This window comes from Triticum dicoccoides, chromosome 1B (assembly GCF_002162155.2).
Source record: "Triticum dicoccoides isolate Atlit2015 ecotype Zavitan chromosome 1B, WEW_v2.0, whole genome shotgun sequence".
NCBI classification, from domain to species: Eukaryota; Viridiplantae; Streptophyta; class Magnoliopsida; order Poales; family Poaceae; genus Triticum; species Triticum dicoccoides.
The window spans coordinates 685,023,876-685,043,420 of NC_041381.1; the positions used below are offsets into that span (position 1 = coordinate 685,023,876).

The window sequence follows — 19,545 nt, forward strand, 5'->3', positions numbered from 1 at the left end:
TAATAACATTGATGTAAGATACGATCAAGATCGGGGCTCCACTCTTTCTTGGGGCACATATACGTGGACGGTACGCTAGTGATTGAGATAAAGGAACTGACCAGGGCAAACAGACGCCAGGTTTGACACTTAATTTACGGCTTCGGTCTTTGAACGGAACATTTAAGGGGTGACGATACCCCAGGGGCTTTGCCATTTAAAAATAAAAATAAATAAACAACTTTTCAAAAAGCCTCCTCAGTTTCTCATACATAGAACTTGCCATTCAGTCGCAGCTATCCTTGACTTGGAGGGAATAGCCATGTCACCGGGAAGCCCTTTAACGGGCGCGCCGTCGTCTCCAGGAACAACTCCGACCGCTGCGTCCACATGTCGTAGACGATGCAGTAGAAGGGCTCCCGTTGTGCCCCGTAGCCGTAGTACCGATGATTGTATCTTTTCGCGCTAACATCCACCATGAAGAAGATACGGTCCCCGTTGTAGAGACAGTCCTGCTCGCATGCGCCACTAACGTGAACCGCCCGGGAGCACCATGGCCCGACGAACAGCACCCGGTCGTCGCCCACGCTCCTTACGTCCGTCCATCGAGACCTCTCCAAGTCCGCCTTGAGTACCTCGAACTCCAGCTCCAGCTCCAGCTCCAGCCCGTCCATGAGTGCACTCATCGAGCCGCTGCTGCACCCCTCGAACATCACGTCCTCCCTGCAGACCAACAGCAACGTGCCGCTAGATTCTAGCAGGTACTGTGACGAGTGTTTGAGGACCCCACGGGGGCTACCCATGAGGTGCTCGACCCGTGACACGGTCGGATCGCCGGTGCGCCTGCCCGTGCCGATGGAGACGGAGAAGAGCCCGTTGAACTTGTCGAGGGCGTAGAGCTTTCCCCCGCACGAGACAATGTCTTGGAGGTGGCGAAGCTCGTCGGGTGTGCTGGACCACCACGAGGACGCTCCTGGCCGGCACAAGGCAAGCTTGCTGCGATACGTCAACGCCTCGTTATCATTGACGATCGCGGCGACGAGGTTGTCAGAGCACACGACGAGCTTCAGCATGTCGGGCACCGGCTGGTCGTTCGCGACGAGGAGAGGCACGTTGGGGGCGTATGTGTCGGAGAGGCCGGGGAGCAGGATGGTGGTGGACATGGAGAAAGGGCTGACCAGCGTGTAGGCGCCGTCGAAGCGCTCAAACACGAGCCACTCGCCGCAAGAGCTCTGCGCCTGCGGCAGCTGCCGGTGGCGGTCGAGGTGGAGCGGCAGCGGCTGGAAGGCGGAGCCGGGCAGGCTGTAGAATGTCCGGTCAGGCAAAGCGAGCCATGGGTAGTGCAAAGGCGGAGAGCTCTGCCGCGCAGAGGCGCGCCACTGTTTGCAGACGGCCGCGAAGCGGACCCGGTCGGCATGGCAAGGGAGGCGGCGGAGCACGACGCCCGCGAGCTCGGTGGGGATGCTCGACCAACAGTTTGGTGCGCGGCGTGCTACCGACGACATACGGATCGACCAACGAGACAGCCTGCGGCGTGTGTGCCTCTGTACGTCCATGATCCATGCCGTGGGCGCCGTATGTATATACGCGGTTGGCACGACACGAGAGTCCGAGACTGTCTCGAAACACTTTCCCGTTTTTCTTGGACCAGTTGAGAAGTTTCCCACCCTGCGACGCATAAGGCGCCAAATACTTCTTTTTTTTTAGAAATAAATACTTCTATTTTCTTTTTTTTTTCCGAAGTGAGCTAGGGTCTTTATTCAAAACTCAAGTGTCCTGGGTCTTTATATATATATATATATATATACACACACTAATAAAGCGGCTATTTGCTTCTGGTCGTCCGTCATTAAAATTACCCTTCAAGCTTATAATAATTACCCACCAATGCCACCGGTAGGTGGAAAAACGATTCAACTTTTCGGACAAAAAATCACCGCCTACTTCGTTACTTTATAGTGACGCGACGTACATTAGACACAGAACGAAGACCAGCAGAGTGGTCGGCCTATCCCTCCTCTACCGGCAAGACCTGGGTTCGATCCCTAGCGCCCACAATATTTTAGCTTTCTTTTCTCACGCACGTCGTACCATGAATGTGTTCATCGGCCGACCCATGGCGGGGCTTCACTCCCCTGTTTTTTTTTTCATTTTACTTTTTTTCTTTTCTGCGGATCATATTTAAGTCCAACAATGATTTTTTAAATCATCCATATCTTTTAAACCGTAACTCCGATTTAAACATGCTATATATAAAATTTAATTAAAAAAATATGTAAAATATGAATATGAGATTATTTTCACCTGTTAAGTATTTTTAAAAATTATTTGGGAATATATTTAAGTCAAATAAATGATTTTCTAAATTATCCGTATCTTTTAAACCGTAACTTCGATTTCAACATATTATATATGAAAATTTACTAGAAAAATATGTGGCATCTAAATAAGATGTTAATTTTACCTGTTAAATATTTTTAAAATATAGTTTTGGGAGCAAACTTATAATTTATAGCGTAAGATCCGTTTTCCTTTCATACCAGCGGCGACCCGGATTGCAAATAAACACCCCATTATAACAATATAGGGAAAAGAAAACTTCAATAACTACACATGCAAACCTCTGAAATATGTCGCAGGGGAAAACAACAGATTTCTCAACGCGAGAGTGAGAGAGAGAGAGAGAGGGAGGGAGGAGAGAGGGAGAGAGGCGTCTTAGGATTAAACATATTCAAACACATTTTTTTGTTTTTGTGTGAACACCGAGGCCTTCGCCGGCGAGGGTGAGAAGGAGGATAAGTGGCAACACAAATATGATATCTCGCAAAAATAAAGGAGATGGACCTATTGTAGTCTTGGGTGATGGTTGTCGGGTTAAGAGTGTGTGTTATGTTTTCTCTCCCGTTGTAACGCACGGGCTCTTTTGCTAGTACAAATTATATCTGATAGTACCCTAGCCACAAGTGGCGACCAACTGGTAAAGTAACAGCGGCCTTAACTAATGCGTGAGCTTCAAAGTTGCTCTTTCTAGGCTCAAAACAAAATATTACATCGTTAAAATCCCTGCTTCTATGATTGATCTCACTAATCAACGTTGCGTAGACTGAAGCAGCTCCCTTCTTGATGTTTTTTACCACCTCTAGACAATCTGAGGCCACCATCAACCGGTGGATATGAAGATCAGGAGACAAGGCTAGTGCTTCATTACATGCATGTGCCTCCAAAGAAACAGGATCAACCAGGCCGTCGAAGACAACGGCCGATGCACCAAGGTAACGACCTGCATGGTCCCTGCACACGACGGCTGCCGCACCCCGATTCCCCTGCCGGGACAGACCCCCGTCCACATTCAGTTTCGCCAATTCATTAACAGGAGGAATCCATCTAGGGGCGGGTCGGAGAACTGGAGAAACAGCTCTGGATTTTTGCTGAGAGATAGCAGCTATCTCCAAATCTTCTAGGAATCTATTAATGAAGCACCAAGTAGAAACCGGACTTTGGAACTCGTTGCCATGTACTGCTCTCCTTCTTGCCCACCATATGGCCCAGAGGGTGACAAGAACACGAGCCAGTTCCGGTTGATTCAAGGTTTCAAACAGCCAGAATAACCAGAGTCGAGCATCTTCAATTCTATTTGATAACACATGCTCCAAAAGTTCCTCATCTCCCAACACCCATGTGCAGCGTGCCATCTAGCAGTCAAAGAGCGAATGCCTCCAGGTGTCTTCCGCCGCACCACATATTGAGCAAGCATCAGATTCTGACATGTTTCTGGAGCAGCGAACTGAGCCCGTAGGCAACGATGTATGAGCAAGTCTCCACACAAAAACCCGGACCTTTGATGGGATTTTTACCTTCCACAAAAACGTCCATGACTTCTTATCAGCCGATGAGTTCGAGTGGCCAGAGCGATGCTCAACCCAATCCTCTCGTTGGGCTTTATAGCAGTGATCATCCTGTAGGCTGAGCGTACCGAGAAAATACCCCGCTTATCATAATGCCAAGCCCAGAAATCCTCTTGCACCCAAGAGCTGAGAGGAATATTAAAGACAATGTCCACATCAGGGGCGATCAAGTGTTCTTCAAGTAGCCGCCTATTCCATGTTCTGGTAGTTGGATCAATTAGATATGAAACCCGAATAGGAGGATCACTAGACCGGGGGCAGATTGGTCTTAACTTAAAGTCTCTCGGCAGCCAATTATCTAACCAGATGTGTGTGTGTCTACGCCATTACCAATCCTCTTAATGAGACCCAGAGATAAGATTTCCCTCCCCTCCATGATCGCCCGCCAAACTTGTGATGGGGCCGAACCAAGGGTGGCATCAAGCAAATGACAATCTGGGAAGTATCTGGCTTTTAAAACTCGAGCACTAAATGATTCTGGATGCTCCATCAATCTCCATGCTTGTCGAGCCAATAAGGCCAAGTTAAAAAGTTCGATGTCACGAAATCCCATACCACCTATGACCTTAGGTTTTGACATGGTATTCCATGATACCCACACTGGTTTCCTCTATCCATTCTTGCTTCCCCACCATTTTTTTTTTGGATCAAGCCATTTAAGTGTTCACATAAGCCTCGAGGTAGCTTAAAGCATGCCATTGAATAGGTAGGGATCGATTGCACCACTGATTTAATAAGGACCTCCTTCCCACCCACCGAAAGGCATTTCTCCATCCAACCTTGAACATGTTTCCATATTTTGTCCTTAAGGTATTTAAAACTACCTTCTTTGGAATTGCCCACATCCGAAGGGAGACCTAAGTACTTCTCTGACAAAGACTCGTTTTGTACTTGAAGAATCTGTTTGACAGAGGCTCTCATGGGTTCAGCCACCCCTTTGCTGAAATAAATTGAAGATTTGTCCGCATTAATTCGCTGGCCAGATACATCACAGTACCTCCTCAAGAGGTCACGAACTCTTGTAGCACTCTTTGGGTTAGCTTCAAAAAACAACAAACTATCATCGGCGAATAGCAGGTGATTAACTAAAGGTGCATTAGGTGCCACGGAAAGACCACACACACGCACCCTCTGCTTGAGCTTTCACGATGCATGATAGTCCCTCAGCTGCCAACAAAAAAAGATACGAAGAAATTGGGTCTCCTTGACGCAAACCACGAGTTGGCCTAAAAGCATCCAGAATACCACCATTAAATAGGACCGAAAAAGAAACCGACGATACGCACCTCATGATAGTATCAGTGAATCTCGGGCTGATCCCTAGCTTGATCATAACTGCTCTCAAATAGGACCATTCCAAATGATCGTAAGCCTTCATCACGTCGAGCTGGACGACTAATCACTGACAATTTTATTACAGCTTATGAGTGCTTGCACTATATGAAAACAAGAAGAGTTAAAGACAACAGGTTTTGTGCTCTTAAACTCCCACACCTTGACCGTGGGCCAGCCTGTGCAGCGTTTCATTGTGCACCAGTTATCGGAAACTTATGGATCTTCGAGGTCTGGTTTTTCTTTTCCTAATTATTTTATGCTTTCCTTTTGTTTAGATTATTTGTAACTTTTTAAAATTCATAAACATTTTTGAATTTGTAATAAATTTAAGTAGTGCACATTTTTTAATTCATGAACAATTTTTTCACATCTGCGAACGGTTTTTCTAATGCGTTAACATTTTTTTAATTCACGATATTCATAATATTTTTTGCACAAATCACGAGATTTTGTACAAATTAATGATTTCTTAGGATTCATGGACATTTTTCAAATTCATGAACATTTTAAAATTTAGGAAGAGTTTTTGAATGTATGATTTCTATTTTTTTTATTTTTTTATTTTGACATGGAACACCTAGCATTCCATTAACCTGTGGTCACGGCGGAATCGCCAGCCACTGCACAGATTACATCGGCAGGAAAATTCGCGATCCACAAAATATGGTCACTACGAATTTCCCTAGCACCATGACCTGCCAGCATATGCGCTGGAGTGTTACAAATTCTAGGCGAAAACTCAACTCGGTACTTTTATTTGGTAAAACATCTAGAAGTCCGTTTCCCCCCTGAATCAGTAGGTGCCTTTTCACTAGAGCAAGCCTGTGAGCGACAACAAAAGACTAGGCGCAAATCAAACTGTTGCAACACTATGCTAAATGGGCCAATCGATACATCGCAGCAAGCTGACGCCTAAAGCACTATACAGGAGCTCCACGTTTTTTTGGAGGGTACTAGTAAGCGTGCACATGCAATGTGTCTTCTAATAACTCCATAATGCTTTGTTTTTGTGCTCAGTCCTACTCTCATGTTTGATAAATCCATATTGTCATGGTCTCTCCTGAAATCACCAAACCTCTTGTAGTGATATCAGACCGGCTTGCAATCATGCTAAAGTTGTGCCTCTCATGATGGGCCAAGCAAGTGGAGTGGCAACTCAGCACCAGTCACCGGCACCAATCCTCATGCCTGGCATGGTTTATAGCCACTCTAATTCATATGTAAAACCAGAGAGACAACAAAACCAACCTAGGGACTCCCAGGTGATGGCAACAGGCCGACATCGGTAAGAGAGCAGTGACAACGACGCGTCAACGTCTCGTTTCTGGCGGCGGCAATGGTCGATCAGTGATCCATAGACCTTGATGTAATTTTTTTTATATATTTGAGATGCTTTGTACTTCTGGTGAATCTTTATAATACATCTGATCTTTTTTCCAAAAGTGATGCCAAACTCACACCAGAAAAGCTACATAATTTTCCCTCCTTTGCATGACAGCTTCAAGCAAAACCCACAAGAAACAACCAGCTTAACATTGTTGTCTTCGCACCACCTTCAACTTCTCAACGATCATCTGGAAGAATTGTTGTGTCTCTCTACCGTACTACAACGCAAGAAGGTAATATACATTTCTTGGAAATTAGCAGGTCGCCCAAGGATTTTCTTCTAAAAATCCAAATGAATGGGAATTCTCCAAAGCTCGCACCAAATGACCACAACCCCATCACCGACATGACCTCATTCATGGGCTTCCTGTGCAAGAACTACAGAACCAATGCTTCTTCCGTAGAAATGCGTAACAAAATTCAACATACCATCGAAGGCTCTCCTAAACCACCATTATTTCAATAGCTTAATAATACTCCTTGCAAGACATCACAATAAATTTCAATTCTAGTTGTAAAATAGGTTGGCAAATGAAGCATAATATAACCGGCCTACGTATATAACTAAAAATTTCTTTGATATTGGACAATATCATTTACGAACATGTAAGCAAGCCATTTGTACATATAATAAAACACATCCCAATTTACATAACTTTATTGATAATCAATGTGCAAACACCACTCTTACAAGCGTAACGATAGACATGCAAATACCATTACTGCAGGAAGGCCTAATAGTGACGGGCAGCAAAAGCCCAACAGTGGAGTTACTTTGGAGTGCTGATTTTTTTTGTCATGACTTCCATGAATGCCATTCCTTCGTGGAACTTTACAAGTGCTCAAAACATTAGTCAATGTTTGCCACAAAATAATTCAGATTTTTTTGGTTTTTTTGGATTTCACTATTCATGCTGACATCATATGAGCTCAAACTGAAATGAACACTTTTGTCATGAATACAAATGACATGCACATATAGGTGATGTTTTTCTGAACATTTTGATATCTTATATGCATTTATCTGAGTTAGTAAGAATTCGTTATGAAGTTTTCAAAGTTATGGTCAAACGGTCAAAGGGCAAAAACATAAGAAAAGCAAACGAGCTTGGGCAGAAACGAGGGTTTTTTGAATTTAGGGGCAAAACACAAAACACACGGGTGTGACACAACTAGGGACTCAAATGTAATTATCCCAAACAACTATGGTGACTGTGGAACATCGTAGCACAGATAGATTTTGTTGCACTCCTATAGTTCATGAAGAAATAATAAGAACGTCTTCCCAATTTATATCGCTAATTCTGTGGCAATCTGCATCCAATTTGATCCACTGGAATACGTTCTGCCTGCCTTTTTGGTGACACTAAGGGTCAAGTCTATGTCATTTTTTAACAACGCAATGTTAAACTGAACTATGCCCTCTACATCGATTGGTAGGCTCGTCACATGCATGAACTCGATCATTCCCAAACAAGTGATGCACTAAGAACAATTAAAATAAGACATCAATTAGAGAATTGTGGATGCACCTTTATATACGTTACCAAATGATAAGCCACAACAATAATTGAATGAAAATATACCGCCCACTGAAGAAAGTCATCTTGAAGATCTAAACGGATTTCATTGCAAGTGAGGTCAACCTTGTTGCACACATCTACCCTGGTGTCACCACACCTATGGCATGCTTCGTTGTTGGTTGCCTAATAAGTTCATGTTATAGAACAGTTGAATGCATTATGGAATATATTAAAGAGTATGGATGGATGAAAAGCTGGGCATGACTTGTGCCAAAAAATGTCAACATTGAGTGTCAGAAATTTTGCGAAATGGAACCCAATCTACGTTTCGCCTTAATTTAGATACTCTTTTGAAGCCCTGCATAGTTCGAGCACATGTGAGACACCATATGGATAAGAGGCGATTGGATTAAAAGCCTACAAAATATTTACATATATGAAACATCAACCAATATCAAAGAATATGGATAGACGAAAAATTGGACTTGACTTGTGCTAAAAAGTGAGTGCTAGAAAATTTGCGAAATGAAAATTAGTTGACGTTTCGCCTTAATTTCAACACTCTTTTGAGGCCCTACATAGTTTGAATACTCCAAATAAATATGCATGCATATGAGACTCCATATAGATAAGAGATGACTGGAATAAAATGCTACAAGGTATTTACATATATGAAACATCAACCAATATTAAAGAATATCGATGGACGAAAAAATTGGGCATGACATGTGCTAAAAAAATGTAAACATTGAGTGTCAGAAATTTTGCGAAACATAAATTAATTAACATTTCGCCTTAATTTCGACACTCGTTTCAAGCCCTGCATAGCTTGAACACTCCAAATAAATATGCATGCATCTGAGACTCCGTATGGATAAGAGACGACTGGAATAAAAGGCTACAAAATATTTACATATATGAAATATCAATCAATGTTAAAGAATATGGATGGACGAATGGAATAAAAGGATACCAATCAACAATTGAATCTAAAATTCATCTCTATAAACATGTGAATTAAATCTATGGTTCATCTATAATCTATAAACATGAGAATCAAATCTAAGATACATCTACAATATATTAATATGTGGATCTAATATAAATGTTCATCTACTATCTATACATATGTGAATCTAATACAAATGTTCATCTACAATCTATTCACGTTTAATTACCTGTACACTGCTGGAGCGCGGGGAGGAGGGATCGGGAGTGGCCTCGGCAGAGGAGGAGTTTGGCGGCGACGGCGGTGTGAGCCCCCCGTTGCTGGAGGAGGAGGCCATTGCGAAGGAGGAGCAAGGCGGACTCGCGACAGCGTACGGAGGAGGGCCGTGGCGGAGGAGGACGACCGCTGTGGCTAGGAGGGGCTGCGACGGAGGAAGGGTTGGGCGGCAAGGGGGCGACGCGATTTGAGAGAGTGTGGGGAGTTGTGATTTGAAATTTCAGTTCAATTTGTGGTGTCGCGGGAGAGGTGGTTTTGGGGGGAAATGGAACCAGCGTCCACGCGGCATTAGTAGTGGCGGGCGCAATCAAAAGCCCGCTACATGCCTGCTACGCCCAGCTACGTCCATTAGTGGCGGGCGGAGCAGAACGCCCGCCACTGCTAAGTCCTTGTACTAAATTTGCTCATGTACGTCATTTGAACTTAAAACTTTTTCTTTGATTAAAACACACCGCCCAAAGGCCCCATGCTCAATATGACCAATTTTTAGGCATTAACTGATTTTCCAGCCACAAAAAGTCTCTTTGGCATGAAATAACGCATACCCGTGCTCCGAAAGGGATGAAACTTGACATGGTCTCTTATTTTTACCTATCTGGGTGTTGTACCTCATGTATAAAAAACTGCTGCACTTCATGTACAAACCAGACACTCTTCACCGAAGCGTAAGAGTTTCCAAAGGAAAACCACAGCCTGCCACACTTAAGTCATTTTTTTAAAACATTTGAACTTCAATTTATTTTCTTTGACTATTATACACCATCCAAATGGTCATGCTCAAATTTAGCCACCTTTTGAGTTGACCTTCTATTTTCAAGGCATTAACTGATTTTCTGGCAACTAAAAAGGTCAGAACGATCTTCGGTTTGAAAATAGCGTGGAAACAAGCTCCGAATGGGATGAAACATGATATGGAGTGTTTTCTTTGGTTTCCCCCCTTTTCTTTTGGTTTCCTTTGTTTCTTTCTTGAGATTTGTTTCAACACATATCTAGTTTTTTTCATATACATTGTATATCTTTTATATATAGTAGGAACACTCTTTTATATACCTTTAAAAAAATTCAGCTATATGTTTTGATGTATATTTTTCTTCACAAATTGTACTTTTTTGGCATACATCTAAATATTTTTATTTGCAATTAGAAAAAATGTGATTACCATTTTTTTCAAATATATCTTTTAAATATTTTTTTGAAAACGAGTTAAACATTTTGCAAGTACATGTTGGAATATTTTTTAATGATACAGAGGACTTGTTAAAATATGTGTATTTTTTTACATTGTATTTTTTAAATGTCATGAATATATATTTTGGAACTTGTGAACATTCTTCTAAATGTAATGTAATTGTTTTGAATTGCATGAAACGTTTTTTAATTACACGAACATTTTTTGCAGTGTGTTATGTTTGTCACTTACCTTTCTTTAAACCCATGAATATTTTTTAAATGTCACATATTAACTAAATTATTATTTCATAATATATGTATTATTTTTTTCAAAATATAAACAAAAGAAAAAAGGAAAATTATATGTCGTGATATCAACATGACATTAGTGTGCGAAACAAATGGTTATTGGGCCACCCACTTCCGGCCTGCTGTGCGCGAGGCAAGATCTTGTGTGCTCGCAGCACGCTAGACATAGGCTCACACCAGTTGGGGGTTGGCCGTCATGTTTGATTAGGCAACCCTGGTAATCTTTCGTTTGTGGATGTAAATATTGGTCACAATTAATAAAAAGCCTCGCAGACTGTCTCAAAGAAAAAAAAACCAGTTGACTTTGGACTATTTATACAAGCCCAATGTCTGCCGAAGAAAGTAGTGAGCTACTAAATCACTAGTTAGAGGGAACTCCTTGGAAACGTCAATTCCATCTCTTGTGGTAACCACTGACGCGTTGCATGTGTAACACTTGTCGCAACCTGGGATTTTTGTGCTTTTTTTAGATTCATTTTGCTAAATCGTTTTATCACTTCAACCATGTGTCCAAATCATGAACCGTTTTAATCTTTGCGGTTCTTGCATTGAGATCTTCAAAACTAATTCCCGTGTTAATTGGTTTGGACGAACTTTTTCCTAAAACAAAGAATTTTTCCAAAAAAAATATGAATGAAAGAAGCCAAAAAAAGAAACCCCCAAACAAGGAAACCAGAAGTATACATGTGCTATAGAAATTTGAAGAAATTAGAACTGCGATTTTTACTTTTCGGGAAGCTCAGCTGTACTTTTTTACTTTCAGGAAAGCACAGTTCTGGAAGCATAACTGTGTTTCACACGGATGCACAACTTTGCTTCACCATGAAGCACAACTGTGCTTTTTTCACATGGTGTTCCACAGAAGATTTTGTTGCTACCCCTTATTAGTGATTCCCGGAGAGCTAGGAACATGATGCTACAGCACGCTTGGCCCCTGAACGTTCGTTGCTGTGATGCAGACCATAATTCGGTTATGACACGACTCACATGTGGCGCGGACTATGCACATATACCGCTCTGTTGTGAATACATCCCCAAAGTGCCTTCGTCGAGTGGGAGGGACAAGGGCATATACAATGATGCTACCTTAGAAGTGTCATGTAGGATACATAATGAGGTGGAGGAGAGAGACCTCATAAAAATGTTTGTTTTCTTTTATTGAAGAGATGATCTCTTAGCACAATATGTCTCACCATGTTTTTAGGAATAACTAGTTATTGAAGATAAGGTTAAAAGATGATCCATTGTATACAATTTTTTTTGTCATTTCTAAATTACATGTAAGAGACTTAAGATAAAACTACCTTATGAAGTAGAGTATTGTATTTGCCTAAAATGCTACATGCTGCTTGAACTCCAAAACGTTCTTTCCCCCAGCGTGGCATCACAAAACCCATTATTTTGCCACATCGACCCTGCATAGATGACACGTCAGACAAACAGATAATAGTGTTAGGAATTAATTAGCATTAAAATTAGGCTAAATAGGCAGTTAGCATATTCCTTAGTATAGTCTAACAGGTCGTTAGAATCCTAGCGTTGTACAGACGCAGTAGATAGCGAACCATCGTCATGTCTTCTCAAACCGTCGTCGTGCTTTTCTGAAACGACGGAAATCATGTAACCTACGCTGTAAGCATCTGTTCAGGACATATATAAACCTGAACACAACATCAATGAAAACACCCTTTTCACTTCAATCTTTCTTGTTTCTCTTCACGTCATCAGCACTGCTCGAACCAGAGAATAGGCTACAGGAGAGAAAGAAAGGAAATATGGCCGACATCAATAAGAAAGAATTCCAAGAACTACAAATAGATGGAAGTAACTATCTATCATGGGCCATGGATATGAAAATATTCTTAAGTGGACGTAGCCTCGGTCCTTGCATTGTTGCACCCCCCGAAAATGCTCCAGAAATACCTCAAGTGGTAAAGTATGCAACATTGCACTACATAAGGCACCATCTCCATCCTGATTTAAAAACTGAATATTTGATGGAGGAGGATCCCTTAGCTTTATGGGACTCCCTCAAGGAGAGATATGACCAACAAAGAGCAGTAATGTTGCCGGAAGCCCAAAGAGAATGGTCTCTTATAAGGTTTCAGGACTTTAAGTCTGTTGCTGCATATAATTCTGCCGTGCATCAAATTAACTCCAAACTAAGATTTTGCAATCAACAAGTTTCAGATGCAGACTTAATAGAGAAAACTTTATGCACTTTCCATCCCTCGATGAGGATATTGCAACAGCAGTATCGTCAACAAAAATACACAAAGTATTCTGAGCTCATATACACATTACTTCAGGCTGAGAAGCATGATGAACTTCTCATGAAGAATCACAATGCTCGCCCAACGGGTGCCATGTCTATCCCTGAAGCACATGCTAATGCTCATTATACTAGTAAATTTGGAAACCGTAAAAGGAACTTCCAGAAATTCAAGGGAAAATGGAAAAAGAACAATGGTCAAAAGACCAACGGTCAAAATAAGGGGAAAGGTCATTTCAAGAAAAATGATCAAAATGACAACTCTCAAACTTGTCAAAGATGTGGATGCATGAATCATCGTACTAATCAATGCCGAATTCCCAAGCACCTTGTGGATCTATACATGAAGTATGGAGGAAAAGGCAAACAAGTTCATGGAAATAAAGCTGAAGCTCACTTCAACGCCATTCAAGATAACCCTCAAGCAGGTCCTTCTCAAAATACTACTCAAGTATACAAGCCAAAGGACGATCTCATCCTCGATGAAGACATGCTTGTGGATTACACCCGAGATGTTTTTGGAGACCTCAGTTAATCTCCATAAACAAATTGATGTCACTTAGCTATTTAAATACTACAAGACATTATATATTATATAACAATAAGTAGAATAAAGTCTTTCAGACTATGTATATTGCATTATGTGAATCAGACATAATATTGTAATGATTTTATATTTGAGATTGTAATATGAATATTATGTATGTAATTTAATGAATATATGAATAAAAATAAATTTATTCTAAAATATTCTTTTTCTATCTATAGCATTTTAACGGGAACAATCCAATGTAAGAAGAGTTATGTTTAGTGGATAGTGCTACCACTAACACAATTCTAAGGGAAGCAAAATATTTCCAAACTCTTACTAAGAGAAAGGAAAATGTTATGACCATAACAGGAAATAACAAAGCAATTATTGGTTCAGGAAGAGCCACTTTCACACTCCCTATGGGCACTACTATCGTAATTCAGAATGCACTCTTGTATCCTGAATCTACACGTACCCTTATAAGTTTCAAAGATATCCGATCTAACAATTTCCATCTTAAAACAATAGAGGTGGATAACAAAGAATATTTGCTTTTAACAAAAAGCAACGGATATGAGGAACAAACTCTTGAAAAGTTCCCTTCATTTTCATCCGGATTATACTTTACATACATAAAACCCGTACCTTATGTTGCGTACAAAATAATTTTTCAAAATCTTGATAAATTCAAGACTTGGCATGATCGCCTTGGTCATCCTGGAATAGGTATGATGAGAAAAATTATAAGTAATTCTGTTGGTCATAATTTACCAATTAAAAGATTTCCCAAATCATCAGATTTTATATGCACCGCCTGTGCTACCGAGAAACTAATTATTAAGCCATCTTATCTTAAAGTTAAAAATGAGTCACTTAATTTTCTTGAAAGAATTCAAGGAGATATATGTGGTCCAATACAACCTCTATCCGGACCATTTAGGTACTTCATGGTGGTCATCGATGCATCTACTAGATGGTCGCATGTGTGTCTATTATCCACACGTAACCATGCCTTTGCCAAATTAATTTCTCAAATTATCAAATTGAGAGCAAATCATCCTGAACACAGGATAAAAACAATAAGAATGGATAATGCTGCTGAATTTAGTTCACATGCATTTAATGATTATTGTATGGCTTTAGGAATCCATCTAGAACATTCAGTACCCTATGTTCATACTCAAAATGGAATGGCTGAATCTTTAATCAAAAGAGTAAAATTAATTGCTAGACCACTTTTACAGAATTGCAATTTACCAACCTCTTGTTGGGGACATGCGGTTTTACACGCCGCAGATCTGATGCAAGTCAGACCAACTGCATATCATGAAACTTCCCCATTTCAAATAGTACGTGGCAATCAACCAAGTATTTCGCATATGCGAAAATTCGGTTGCGCTGTATACGTACCGATATCACCACTGCAGCGTACCTCTATGGGACCCCATAGAAAATTAGGAATCTATGTGGGATATAATTCTCCGTCAATTATAAAATATTTAGAACCCCTAACAGGGGACCTGTTCACAGCCCGGTACGCTGACTCAATTTTTGATGAGGACCATTTCCCGGCATTAGGGGGAGAAACAAACCACAAAGAATGCCAGGAAATAGATTGGAATGTAACAGGCATTCAGTCCTTAGATCCACGTACTAAAGAATCTGAATCTGAAGTTCAGAAAATTATAGATTTGCAACACTTTGCAAATAACCTGCCAGACGCATTTACTGATCACAAAGGTGTCACTAAATCTTATATCCCCACAGTTAATGCACCAGAACGGGTAGAGGTACCAAATAAAACTACTCAACTCCCAATTACAAATAAAAGGGGGAGAAATCTGGTCACAGGGGAAAAGGCTTCTCTAAAGCCCCCGCGGAAACAAACAAAATCAAAATCTATGACAGTAAATGCAAATCAACCTCAAGTTGACGGACACCAAATTGATGTTCATCATCAAGAATCCAACATAAATGTGCACACAAATTATAATGTTGGGATATCGAAACAATCAGCCTCCGTTTCTATGGGAAATCATACGGAGCCTGAAGAAATTAATGAAATATCCATAAATTATATTGATTCAGGAGAAACATACAATAGAAGCACTACAGTTGTCGACACAGATTTCTCCTCGAAAATTGCTGAAACCCTTCAACTGGATCTAGAGCCAAAATCTATGAAAGAGTGCCTCAAGCGCTCGGATTGGCCTAAATGGAAGGAAGCAATTGAGGCAGAATTACACTCGCTTAATAAAAGAGAGGTATTTTCTAAAATAATACCTACTCCTCATAAAGTCTTCCCTATGGGAGCTAAATGGGTTTTTGTTCGAAAAAGGAATGAAAACAATGAGGTGGTGAGATATAAAGCAAGACTAGTAGCTCAAGGGTTTATGCAGAGACCCGGTATCGACTATGACGATACATATTCTCCTGTAATGAATGGAATTACATTTCGATACTTAATATCTTTGGCAGTACAAATGAATCTATCAATGCAGTTAATGGATGTAGTGACCGTTTATCTATATGGGTCACTCGATGCGGAAATTTATATGAAAGTTCCTGATGGACTTAAAATTCCAAATCCAAATATAAATCGCAACATGTATTGTGTAAAACTACAAAAGTCACTCTATGGCTTGAAGCAGTCGGGTAAAATGTGGTATAACCGACTCAGTGAGTTCCTTCTCAGTAAAGGATACTCGAATAACAATGATTGCCCATGCGTATTTATAAAGAAATCCTCAAAGGGATTTTGCATCATCTCAGTATATGTTGATGATCTCAACATCATTGGCAACGCATCAGATATAACTGTAGCACGCAATCATTTAATGACGGAGTTTGAGATGAAAGATTTGGGAAGAACCAAATTTTGCTTAGGTATACAACTTGAGCATTTTCCCTCAGGAATACTCGTTTATCAACCCGCTTACATTCAGAAAATTTTGGAAAAATTCAACATTGATAAATCATATCCATCCAAAACACCTATGGTAGTCAGATCCCTTGATATGAACAAGGATCCTTTTAGACCAAGGGATGATAACGAGGAGGTATTAGGACCTGAGTTTCCATACCTTAGTGCCATAGGAGCACTAATGTACCTTTCAAATTGTACTAGACCAGACATTGCCTTTGCTGTAAATTTACTGGCTCGACATAGTGCAGCTCCAACAAAACGCCATTGGACAGGAGTAAAGAATATCTTCAGATATTTACAAGGTATTAAAGATCTTGGTTTATTCTATCGGAAAAATCAAGACATGACCCTGGTTGGTTATTGTGACGCTGGATATCTTTCTGATCTCCATAATGCCAGGTCACAAACAGGGTTTGTATTTTTACATGGTGGAACTGCTATTTCATGGAAGTCAACAAAAGAGACATTAGTAGCAACTTCTACTAACCACTCTGAAATAATTGCATTATTCGAAGCCTCACGAGAATGTGTATGGCTCCGCAGAGTGATAAACCATATTCAGACATCATGCGGTATTGGTTCATTACAATCACCAACCATTATCTATGAAGATAATGCTGCATGTGTTGCTCAAATGCATATGGGATATATTAAAAGTAATATCACAAAACATATCTCTCCAAAACTATTTTTTCCTCATCAATTATAGAAAGATGGAAAAGTTAATATTTTGCAAATAAAATCTTGTGACAATCTTGCTGATTTGTTCACTAAGTCTTTACCAGCAACATCATTTCAAAAGTGTATTCATGGGATTGGTATGAGACGACTACGAAATTTGCAAAATTCAGGGGGAGAAATTTCCTAGAACTAAACTTATGAGTTTTCCAACGGATTTCTCATGTAGTTTTGAATAAGTGATTAATTATACTAATGATGTATTATTTTCTATAGATCCTCTTATATTTTCTTACAGGGATATAAATAATACAAGATTAAAGATTCTCAAAGTTGTAAGATCAAGGATCAAGAGAACTCAAGACTTTCCACACTCAGGATATATGAAGATTCTTAAGACAATGAAGATTAATAACAGCGCTGTCCAAGGGGGAGTGTTAGGAATTAATTAGCATTAAAATTAGGCTAAATAGGCAGTTAGCATATTCCTTAGTATATTCTAACAGGTCGTTAGAATCCTAGCGTTGTACAGACGCAGTAGATAGCGAACCATCGTCATGTCTTCTCAAACCGTCGTCGTGCTTTTTTGAAACGACGGGAATCATGTAACCGACGCTGTAAGCATCTGTTCAGGACATATATAAACCTGAACACAACATCAATGAAAACACCCTTTTCACTTTAATCTTTCTTGTTTCTCTTCAAATAGCATACGTTTTTGGGTGCGTGCATGCATGCATGGATGGATCCTAATTAAAGACTATTTTCTGAAGAAGATGAACTGAAATTTGATGGGCTCTGCGCTCTCCCCGCGTGTGCCTGGACGAGCTCGGTCGGCCTCCCGCCTCCGCCGCGCCACCACTCTCGACCGCGCCGTCCATGGATAAAATGCCCGTTCCTGCCGGCCTCACCGCTCCCGATCCCTCCCTCCCCGCCCGCCCGCCCGCCCGCTTGTGAGTTGTGACTGACCCCCGGATCGATTGACCGACACCATGGCGCGGTGCACGCCCCTCCTCGCCTCCCTGCTGCTGCTGGCCCTCGCCGGCGTCGCCTCCGCCGAGAAGGCCCCCGAGGGCGGCTTCATCGTCACCGGCCGCGTATACTGCGACCCCTGCCGCGCCGGCTTCGAGACCAACGTCTCCAAAAGCGTCGAAGGTACGTACGCCCGCCTCGGCATCGAATCGAGGGGTAACGTTACAATTTACGTACAGTTGGGTGACGTACGCATGCATGCATGCATGCAGGGGCGACGGTGGCGATGGACTGCCGGCCGTTCGGCGGCGGCGAGAGCAAGCTCAAGGCGGAGGCGACGACGGACAAGCAGGGGTGGTACAAGATCGAGATCGACCAGGACCACCAGGACGAGATCTGCGAGGTGGTGCTGACAAAGAGCCCCGACGCGTCGTGCGCCGAGATCGAGGAGTTCCGCGACCGCGCGCGCGTCCCGCTCACCAGCAACAACGGCATGAAGCAGCAGGGCACCCGCTTTGCGAACCCCATCGCCTTCTTCCCCAAGGAGCCGCGCAAGGAGTGCGGCGGCATCCTCCAGGCCTACGACCTCAAGGACGCGCCCGAGAACCCATGAACACCCATCCCATCCATGTAGTCTCGCTCTGTTGCTTCCCATCATCATCATCATCATCATCTCATGACTCTCCGACGTACGGCGCCCTCGCCTAGCTACTTCTGTTCCAGCTATATGTTTTGTATAAGATAAACTCTATTAGTATCTTTTTGTCTCGAATAATAAGATGATAAATTGTATGGTGATTAATATATAGAGATCATATGTACAATGTATGCGTGCAGTGTTTTTGTATCATATCCCAAACAATGCATGGTGCCCTCTCCTCATGAGTGATAGGTGAAGTCTTTTCTCTCGTTGCTGCAAGCGAGTTTTTTCCAATCTGTTGCTTAAAGCCTTTTGGAGGTGATTCAGCCTTTATAGGCTTTCTAACCAAAAATGGAGATTCTCTTCCCCAACCGCATGAGAGGCGAACGAGGAGGAAAAACCATCGTCCCTTCCTCCGCCGGCAAAGCCGCTGGTCCCTGCCTCCATCTGCCGCTCTGGCGGCGGCTGGGGGTGGGGATCTCGGTGCTTTGGCTCCGGCAGGTAGTTAGGATTGGCATTGTTTTCTGGTGTTAGGGTCTAGGTTTATTGGGGCCGCGCTTAGATGGTGGCGGCGGCGTCTCGTTCAATAAAGTCTCCCCGGCTTTAGTCCCATCTCGGCGATGACGTTGAGAAGCTTGTGGGAGTGGTCACTAGTAAAAAAAGGGGCAAAGGTCCAGGCCGGGTCAGCCCATT

The 19,545-nt window shown here is 41.8% G+C and overlaps 2 protein-coding genes across 2 annotated transcripts; one reads left to right on the top strand and one right to left on the bottom strand.

The window, feature by feature from the left end:
* Nucleotides 1-275: 275 nt before the first annotated feature.
* LOC119312593 (F-box protein At2g17036-like) lies at nt 276-1,484 on the bottom strand. The gene has a single exon (XM_037588332.1). It carries the CDS (start codon nt 1,482-1,484, stop codon nt 276-278), a length of 1,209 nt encoding a protein of 402 aa, XP_037444229.1.
* A 16,734-nt stretch (nt 1,485-18,218) lies between these two features.
* LOC119312604 (major pollen allergen Lol p 11-like) lies at nt 18,219-19,097 on the top strand. Its single transcript, XM_037588341.1, has 2 exons — nt 18,219-18,395; nt 18,485-19,097. Exons 1-2 carry the CDS (start codon nt 18,233-18,235, stop codon nt 18,823-18,825), a joined length of 504 nt encoding a protein of 167 aa, XP_037444238.1. The 5' UTR covers nt 18,219-18,232; the 3' UTR covers nt 18,826-19,097.
* Nucleotides 19,098-19,545: the final 448 nt, after the last annotated feature.